Source organism: Eretmochelys imbricata, chromosome 6 (genome assembly GCF_965152235.1).
Source record: "Eretmochelys imbricata isolate rEreImb1 chromosome 6, rEreImb1.hap1, whole genome shotgun sequence".
NCBI lineage: Eukaryota > Metazoa > Chordata > Testudines > Cheloniidae > Eretmochelys > Eretmochelys imbricata.
Window position 1 is genome coordinate 120,097,250 of NC_135577.1, and position 9,998 is coordinate 120,107,247.

The window sequence follows — 9,998 nt, forward strand, 5'->3', positions numbered from 1 at the left end:
GCCCCCCCGCACCTCAGAGCAGTGTTACTCCAAACAGGGCCCGGCCGGGACTTTAGCTCCGCAGAGCAACCGTTCCGCTCACAGGAGGAGCGTTCCCCTCATGTGCTTTGTGAAAGGCTGGGGGGGGCGGGGGAGGGACGAGGAGACACACACAAAAAGGCAGTCAGTTGTGCGTCGTGTTTGTGCCATACACAACGTCTCTCCCAGTCCCTTCTCGTTTGAAAAACAACAACAAGATTTTCAAAAAGAAAAGGAGGACTTGCGGCACCTGAGAGACTAGCAAATTAATTTGAGCAAGATTTTGTCATTCATGTGCATTTTAATCCGAATGCAAATAAATAACACAGAATGCAAATAAATATCACCGCAGGAGTGTAGAGACAGACATATGGTACAATAATATCTATCAAAAGCCTGATGCAGCCTTATAAAGTCCAGGGCTTTTCAGTCTTATCCTGTACAAAATATTCAACTGATTGTTATACTCAACACTTAGCATTTTAGGAAAGGTTCCAGAGTAGCAGCCGTGTTAGTCTGTATCTGCAAAAAGAAAAGGAGTACTTGTGGCACCTTAGAGACTAAACCACTTTATCTGAGCATAAGTTTTCGTGAGCTACAGCTCACTTCATCGGATGCAGTGATGAACTTCATCCGATGAAGTGAGCTGTAGCTCACGAAAGCTTATGCTCAAATAAATGTGTTAGTCTCTAAGGTGCCACAAGTCCTCCTTTTCATTTTAGAAAAGAATTTCAGGTGCTATACAGCATGTCCTCAAAAGCACCCAGATCTGCTATTTGTATGAAGTGTAGAGAGGTAGGGAAATTGATAGATTAACCCATTAAAATGGAGGAAAGGGCTATTATTAAAATTTTGCATTTGATGACTCTTTTCTATTTTCTTTGGTACTTATCATAAATAATAAACCACACTCCATTATGACTTTATTTAAATCCTGGGGTACTCGTGACTCAAATAACTTGCTTTTGTGATTTATGCTGTCAACAGATAATAGAATCAATGGATAATAGTACAAAATGTAAAAAGAGGATAGAAAAGAATGTACACTGTGCAGATAACCTTTGTTCTTGCCCATGCACTGAACCTAGTCGTTCTTATAATCAGGTGTTTGGATCAGCTTCTGCTGCTCATCATCAGGGATTACTCGTTTTGCTTTGATATTTTATTTGCCTTGCTGTATCATGTCCATCTTACTTTACTTGCCAACTCTGGGTGATTTAAGGTTAGGAGTATAGTTTCATTTCTTTCATGTTTTGTGTATTTATGCCACGCTATTTATAGTATATGCTTTAACGTTTGAAAAATAAGACGCTTCATTTAAGGGTTTGTAACAGATTCTTCTTGATCTTTCACAATCCCATTTGATCTTGGAATTTTTGTTTTGGTTTTGGTTTTTTTTTTTACTGTTTAATCTTCTTGGGGAGCTGCTGTGTTTTAAAGGGGGTCAGATGAATAAATAAATAAATAAATGATCCCATCTCCACATGCATATGCTGTAATTCTGAGGTGGCAACATGTTCTCTGGTTTATATTTCTAGTTTAGCCAACTAATTTTAAAAGGTGACTTTCTCCCCTGTTTAATAATCGTTGTGTTGAGCTTTCCTTTGCGCTGCAAATGATGAAATTCCCTGCTTTATAGTGCTGAGACATCCTTTAAGTAACTTGACTAACAAACACAAGAGGAAAGAAGAAACAAAACACCACCAACCCTTTCTAACTTCAGGTATAGGTGTTTCAAGTTGGAGGGGGGGAGGAATAAGGGAGTTTGATTGACGGTTTCTATAGAAACCGCGGATCCTCCGCCCCCAAAATGTGAAATGGCCAATGAGTGGGCTCGGCTGGGCCCACAGGCTGCTTGTACCATATAGTATGCAGCGAGCGGAGGAGTCACGTTGGGGGGAGCCGCGGAGAGGAGTGATCCGTTTACACTACTTTGCTAGAGCAGCTATCTTAATGGTTACTGCGTGGCCGGGAAGAAACCTGATCGGCTAGATCCAGCCGAAAGCAGGAGTGGACTTTGCGGCGAGAGAGAGAGAAAGGGGGGCGGGGGGGGGAACATGTCTTCTGCCTCCCCCACGGACAAGCTCCCGAGCGCGGTGGTGATCAAGCAAGAGAATGTGATGGAAATCCTCTCCGAAGCAGGCACGGTGCCCCAGGAAAGGGCAGCCCTCCACCCTGCACCACCGCCCCCGCCGCCTGCTGCCCCTTTCCCCATGGAGCAAGCAGGCTCCGCGGCTGCGGGGGAGGGAGCTGCGGATCAGATACGGCTCCACACTGAACTTTTGGCCAGGAATCACCATGCCGCCTCCGCCTCCTCCTCCTCTCCCTCCTCCTCCTCCTCCTCCCAGACCCCCCTGGCTTTCTCCCCGGATCATGTAGCCTGTGTCTGCGAGGCGCTGCAGCAAGGTGGGAACCTGGACCGCCTGGCCAGGTTCCTCTGGTCTTTGCCCCAGAGCGATCTGCTACGTGGCAACGAGAGCCTGATGAAAGCCCGGGCGCTGGTGGCTTTCCACCAGGGCATCTACCCGGAGCTCTACAGCATCCTGGAGGGCCACAGCTTCGACTCCTCCAACCACCCGCTGCTGCAGGAGCTGTGGTACAAGGCTCGCTACACCGAGGCGGAGCGAGCCCGGGGCAGACCCCTGGGGGCGGTGGACAAGTACCGGCTGCGGAGGAAGTTCCCCCTGCCCCGGACCATCTGGGACGGCGAGGAGACGGTGTACTGCTTCAAGGAGAAGTCCCGCAACGCGCTGAAGGAGCTCTACAAGCAGAACCGGTACCCGTCGCCGGCCGAGAAGCGGAACCTGGCCAAGATCACCGGGCTCTCCCTCACCCAGGTCAGCAACTGGTTCAAGAACCGGCGGCAGCGGGACCGCAACCCCTCCGAGACCCAGTCCAAGAGGTGAGCGCCAACTTTCCTGGCTCGCCCGCCCCGGGCTCTTTCTTCCCGTGCAAACATGGCGCTTACCTTCAGCAGCCTGCTCCTCCCGCACCCCCCCCCCCCCCAGGCCGGCCGGCGGACTGGGCACCGGGCCGGAGCTCAGGTCTCCTCCTCCTCCCCCGCCAGCTTTCGCTTTCTCCCCGGAGCCACACAGCCCCTGCACTCCCCGCACCCCAGGCTCTGTGTGTGTGTGTGTGAGAGAGAGAGAGTGAAGCGGGCGATCGCAGGGAAGTTTCCTGCAACCAACTCGGGGCAGGTCTGCGACTTTCCCCCAACTCACAGGCAACGTGTGATCGCGGCTGAGAAGTTGCTAAGTGCCCCCCCCCCCCCCTCAAAATCACAGCTCCTCTCTCCTGCGCACACGCCCGCACGGGCAGCAGACGCTGCGCCCGGCTGAGCTCTGTGCCATGCTTGGGGGAGTCGGGTAGCTCTTTATTTGACAGAGTTAATCATTTGCGGAGTTTTTAAAGTCGTGGGGGCGGGGGCGTCTTGTCGCCGCTGCTCTGTTTTGAAATCTGATTCTGAGCGGGTTCGGATCGGGTGTCACTGCGATCCGAGCGGGGAGCACGGGCGCTTAGCTCCCACCGGGCCTGATCCAAAGCCGGGTGAAGTCAATGGGGAGATTCCCACGGGCCTCCTTCGAGTGGGTCTCCTGGAGCTGGCTGGGGCTTAGTCGATAGACTGTTGGGGATGGGGGGAGCTCTGCACACACACACCCCCAGTCAGCTGGTTTTTCCCACGTTCTTCACCCTTTACGTGTGTCCCTGCAATTTTGACTCAACAACAGGATCCCCAGCTCTGTGTCTGTGCCCAGTAAGCCCTGCCCTGGCTCTGGGGCAGGGGACCCAGGCACAGCCCTGGCTCCATACACGTTGCTCCTTTGTGGGCTAAGGAGACATGGGGGCTGGGAGTGGGGCCGCTAGGGGGAATTCCACCGCCTTCAGCCGGCCAGGTGGAGGTGACCTCCCTGCATACAAGCCACATTCCAGCCCCCTTCCTTCCTTTCCAAAGGCTGTGGGCAGAAAAAGGCCTCAAGGCATTTCTCAACCAAGGGCGCGATTGTGCTGATCCAGGCCTCTTCTCTCCCCCCCCCCCCGCCCCTTTTTCGGGATACATCAAAGGGACAAATGGCTGTGGAGAGAGACAGGGCAACCAACAACAACAAAAACTAAAAAAGAAAGAAAGAAAAATGCACTCAAGAGCAGACAAGTCAGTAAAAGCCAAGCCCTGGGTGGCTCAGAAACAGAGGGAACCTGTGTACTGGGGTCTTGGCAGGACAAGGAGGGATTTAGATGGCACACAGCACATTTAACACCCCAACCCCTAAGGCTTGTGGGGAGGTTGTTGGGATCTTCCCTTGGTGAAAACTTCTGGGCGTGTTCCATGGAGGTTTTGATCACCAAATCCTTTCCAATATTAATTGGCCCCCTGCACAAAAGAGAGAGGAAAGAGGCACCCTTCTTTTTCATTTCCAAGCACTTGGAGGCAGAGCTGGGCTGGAGCCCTCTCTGGATCTGCCTCCATGAGTCACTCTCTCTCAGACTGTTAGGTTCGGTCTCAACTAATAAATCAAAGCAGTGCTGCTTTTAAAGGCTGGTGGCAGTCTGGGTAATCCCATTCTTCAGAGATAAAAATTAACCAAATACCAGGATGTTTGATCATACTATATGCAACCACAATAGATTCCCCCTCACCACCCCCCGGGAAGTCTGGAATATTTTCTTTGTCTCTTTTGTAAATTAAGGTTCCCGTGGGTCACTTTCCTCTCTTGGGAAAGGAGAAATTGGAACAGAATGGAGCCTTCATGATAGATCTAGACGTTCAAGAAATGCAACCGTGTGTGAGGTATTTGGGGGTGGTCACGGTCTCCCCTTTAGAATATCAGTGAGTCCAGTGAGCCTGGCTTTATTTAACAGGAGACAGTAGATACTTTCAGGGTTTAACAGTGCTCACTGGGACCCTGGTTTACCTCTTACAGCTGCCACAAGGCACAGTATAACTTACCAAATGGCTGCTCTTGGGCTTGCTGGATTTCACACATGCACACATCATTCCACAGGGCTATTTAGCAGGCAAAGAGATGGCCCTGAGGCAGTTCCCTTTGATTATTTTGGGTAGATGACCACAGAGAGAGAATATACTTACAGGTCTACAATCCAGTCTGTAAAGTTTCACACTACTCATGATAGGCTTTACTTTTTTTTTTTTAAACCTTTACTGTCTCTTAAATGGACTTAAGGCTTACTTTAAAAACCAAATGCAAACAGTAAGCGTAGCTGGATATTGTTTTATGGCCTGTGATAGCCATAGTGACCCCTTCTGAACTTAAAACCTATGAATACTGTCATTGTAATGAAATATCGTATTTCCATCTTTCCCCATAGTGAGTCAGATGGCAACCCTAGCACAGAAGACGAATCCAGTAAGGGACAGGAGGATTTATCTCCACATCCACTCCCCAGCTCGTCCGATGGAGCTACCAGCCTAAGCCTTCCCAATCACATGGAGCCAGTGTACATGCAGCAGCTTGGAAACACAAAAATATCTTTAAGTTCTTCTGGTGTTTTGCTGAATGGAAACCTAGTTCCTGCCAGTACTTCTTCTGTCTTTATTAATGGGAGCTCTTTTCTTCAGGGACCCAATGGAGTAATCCTCAATGGTCTCAACATGGGGACTTCACAGACAGTAACTTTAAATCCACCCAAAACAACTTCAAGTGCTGTGAGCAATGGAGTGTCAATCACAGACATATTAGTGTCTTCTTCTGAAGATGTCAAGGACTTCAAAATCCTCCAGGCTTCTGTGTCTAACACTGCAGCAGCACCAACACCATACAGCCCCAGTAATGTACCTGTCTCATTTCCAGGGTTAATACCAAGCACTGAGGTGAAAAGGGAAAGCATACAAACTGTTGCTTCTCAAGATGGAGGGTCTGTAGTTACTTTTACTGCTCCTGTCCAAATAAACCAGTATGGCATTGTCCAGATCCCTAATTCAGGAACAAATGGCCAGTTGCTTAATGGAAGCATCGGGTTTTCTCCTCTGCAGCTGCCTCCTGTTTCTGTGGCAGCTTCACAAGGTAAAAGTTTTGTTTGCTAAAGTAAAGACCTTTTTGGGGGGGAAATGGAATACATTTCATCTTTAATAGTGTGTAATATTTGTGCAGTGGTGTATGGTTACAGCGTCCTGGCAGCTGCAATGTGCAGTACATGAAATCATACATTACAACATCTCCCTGTAACAATCAGTTCCCTCGATTTTCAAAGATCAAGTTATGTGGGGTATGAACTTTTTTTTTCTAATGCAGCAAAAAGGAAGGTCTGGTATTTGACTGTCTTTTTTTAAATACCATTCTAGGAATCCTTCCGTATTAATCTTCACAATTCCAGAAATGTGTTAAATCAATAAGTAAAAAAAGAAAAGATTATTGATTAATACTGTCTTAAAACTAGCCCAGCAGCTATCAGAGAAAGTATGTACTGTTTTTTAACCAAAGCATTTTGTAAAAGTAAGTTAAAGCCACTAAATATACAGGCACAACAAGACTGATCAATTGTGCTTGTTAATCTGTCTATCCTATAATTAAGAACAACTAATCTAAAGAGAAATCATAGAACTATGTGATTCCTTGTAGATATAAAATGTTAAGATGCTTTGGGTAAAGGTAACAGCCCTAGGGAAATGTATGTTACCGTGGATTAACATACCAACTATATGAACTCCTTTCAAAAGATTATTTTAGAGGTTGCCTTAACATTTATTAGGGATTGATTTTTCTGGATAGTAAGGGAGAAAATCTGTGTAAAGCAAATCTAGTTCTGGATCATTATTTTGATGTGGGTAAAGTAAAGTAAATACAAAGCTGAACTATTCTATAATTTATTAATCTTCAGCATCTTGCTGTTAGGAAAATGTTTAAACCAAATATGAATCTCTTTGTAATAGCAAGGACCATGAATAATATAACAACAATCAAATTGTACTGCGTTTTAGCTTGTTTGCGGTGTATGTGTGTAAGGAGTTAATTATTTTTCCAGTAAAGAGGAATGTAATGAAGGATGGACACTCAGGATGGAAACTATAAATCAGCACTGATATTATTCTGAACTATGCAACGCATTGTCATTGGAAGTTATTGGACAAATAGCTTAGTGAGATAAAAAAAGATTAGATATTTTATTTGAATACCATCTGAAATTACAAGGGCCATTAGTGTACATGTTCCAAGGCATAGGCTGACAGCCAGCAAAGGTGAGGAAGAAATTTCTCTCCCTGAAAGAGTGTTGGACAGCCTTAAGAAGCTGTGTAAACCTTTATCTGGAACAGTCAGCATTTTCCCACATTAGAGAGAGGACACCTGACTAGGCAGAGTGTGATGAATCCCCAGTGGGGATTCTAGGGTAGAGAAAAATCAGAAATCTCCATGTTTACTGTTTAGCTGTTTTTAAATTGTGAGACTAGTGGTTAACTGGTTTTGTATTCATAGTGAAATACATTCCATGCTATCTTAAGCAAGCTGCTATAATTTATTTATATCTTATTCCTACATAACTTTCAATTTCCTTCCTTCATTTTTCTAGTGTATTCATTGGGCAGAAATAATTATGGTAACCAAAAAAAAGTCTCTAGGAGCGTCTTGAAAATATTAGCTAATGAAAACTAAGGGGGAGGTAAAGAGCCCGCATTTTAAACACTCCCTAAGTAGCTATGTGCTGTACATGTTATAAAACAGGTATCTACAAAACCAATTACAGCCCCTTACAAGTATCATTCTAATAGTTTCCGGAAAGAGATGGAGAATTGGAGATGTCGAAAGGTGGAAACAGCTCTGAGAGCCAATTTATCTTGTCCATAGAGACACGCTATAATAATGACTCTTACTGGACTTGCTGTATAACCAACTTTGGGTCCAATTCTGCTCATTGAGTAGCTCCGAACTCTCACAAGAAGTCCTATGGATTTTAATGGGAGAATCCAGCTTGAGTAATTTACTATTCAACATGAGTAAAAGTGGCAGGACTGCGCTCTTAGAAATGTATTCAAAGGATCAGTGTTGATAGACAAAATAAGACACTTTTGAATACTAAATTGGCAAAAAGAAAACCTGGTGAAAGGTATTATTTGAACATGTCTCTGCAGGGTTACACTCTTAGCTTTTAGCTCAGTAGTCACTTACTTCATGAGATTTTTTTATAATTTTCCATGTGTAATTTTAGTCTGTCATTGAGCTGTCTTTACTTAGAAGCTTTTTATGTTTCTATTCTTTGATGGAAATCTAGTGCTAGCTACTAAGGAAGGCCAAATCGTGTTCATTTTAATCACATGGGTATGGACTATTTGGCCACTCAATGAGAGCTTGAAAGGTGTTAACGTACCAGAAACTTTTTTCTCAATTCAGAAGTAAGTTGTATATTCAAGAGCTTTCATTCATTCATACCTAATGTTCTCTAAAATACTCCAAAGAATATTGCTTCTATGTTGCCTATAGTTCTAGCTTAAATTTCCTAAAACCGAGGAGACCAAAGCTTATACTAGAATAACTTGCATTATTACACAACTTCCCATCAACTATAATCTATACTTTCTTTTTTTCCTAGGTAACATTTCAATAAATCCAAGTACATCAGATGGGGGGACTTTTACAAGTGATTCTTCGACAGTGCAGCAAGGAAAGGTTTTCTTTAGCCCTCTTGCTCCCAGTGCAGTGGTGTATACAGTTCCCAATTCAGGTCAGGCAATAGGATCTGTTAAACAAGAAGGATTGGAAAGAAGCCTTGTGTTTTCTCAGTTAATGCCCATCAGTCAGAATGCACAACTAAATGTAAATGTATCTTCTGAAAATGTAGCTGGTGGAGGCCTCCAGTCCATGGCTTCCTCCTTAGTAAATGTAACTCCCTCACATAATTTTTCCCTAGCTCCACCTTCTCTTTTAAATGCTGCAGAACTGAACTCTGGTATCTCAGAGAGTCAGTCTATGTCAGCATCTGTAACAAATACATCTACTGTGATATCAGTCAGCAACAGTAACTATGCAACTCTTCAGAACTGTTCCCTCATTACCAGTCAAGATCTCATGTCAATGTCTACAGCACAGCCTGCGCTCGGGGAAATAGTTTCTGCAACTGGAGACCATGTCAGTCATCCATCTGCACAAGTTCATCTGGATTTTGTCAGAGAGCACAGGTTAGTTCTGCAGTCAGCACCTGATGTCAAGGAGAATTTCTTATCCAATTCTGAGAGTAAGTCAACCAGCAACTTAATGATGCTGGACCCAAAATCCAAATATGTTATGAGTAATATGGTTGACACGGTCTGTGAAGAACTGGAAACGGACAAAAAAGAGCTTGCCAAACTCCAGACAGTTCAGATGGATGAAGATATGCAAGATTTTTAACTTTTTCTTGCGTTTGGTTTCAGTAGATAAGTCTCCTCATGAGGCCCTAAAAAGCATCACGTTTTTTCTCATTTAAAGAAAATGCTAATACAATTCAAAACAGAAGAACATTTGAGTAATCTGCATTAAAGTACATGGGAATCTACAATAATGGAATTAGGTTGCCACATTTTGTTTGCATGCAATATGCTCTTTTAACCAGACTAAGGGAGGCAGGTTAGAAGAAATACAAGCTAAACAACCAAGGAGATGTGCGTTGCTCTGGTCTACTAATATAACCCTAATAGTTTGACTAGAATCTTCATGCCACAACAGAATTTCATAATTAAGTATACACTCCTAATATTAGCTAGGAAAATGAAATATCTTTATAAAAAGGTAGAAACAATGCAGTCTTTGTTGTTTACTTCTAGTCCATGGGCATTGAACAGATTTTAAGGAAATAGACGATACCTCATAAGCTACTTTCATGGTGTTTGAGGTTAAGAAACTAAACACAATTGCAAATAATATTGTTGCTGTTTTTTCCAGCAGACTTCTGTTCATCCCAAAAATCTTGCTTCAAACTTGTGCAGATTTCTAAATGTTATGACTAGCATTTTGCCAGTTCAGTGGAGAAGGGCGGCGGGGGGCGCATTTGAAACT

The 9,998-nt window shown here is 44.4% G+C and overlaps 1 protein-coding gene across 1 annotated transcript; it reads left to right on the forward strand.

The window, feature by feature from the left end:
* The first annotated feature begins 2,075 nt into the window (after positions 1-2,075).
* On the forward strand, positions 2,076-9,672 carry SIX4 (SIX homeobox 4). The gene is made up of 3 exons (XM_077820581.1): positions 2,076-2,920; positions 5,344-6,038; positions 8,557-9,672. The coding sequence occupies exons 1-3, from the start codon at positions 2,076-2,078 to the stop codon at positions 9,351-9,353; spliced, it is 2,337 nt and encodes a 778-aa protein (XP_077676707.1). The 3' UTR covers positions 9,354-9,672.
* Positions 9,673-9,998: the final 326 nt, after the last annotated feature.

What these genes read in the sequence shown, in the direction of transcription:
- SIX4 (XM_077820581.1), top strand. Translation starts at nt 2,076, where the DNA reads ATGTCTTCTGCCTCCCCCACGGACAAGCTCCCGAGCGCGGTGGTGATC. An exon ending in TCCGAGACCCAGTCCAAGAG is followed by an intron (nt 2,921 to 5,343) that starts GTGAGCGCCAAC and finishes CTTTCCCCATAG; the next exon opens with TGAGTCAGATGGCAACCCTA. An exon ending in TTCTGTGGCAGCTTCACAAG is followed by an intron (nt 6,039 to 8,556) that starts GTAAAAGTTTTG and finishes TTTTTTTCCTAG; the next exon opens with GTAACATTTCAATAAATCCA.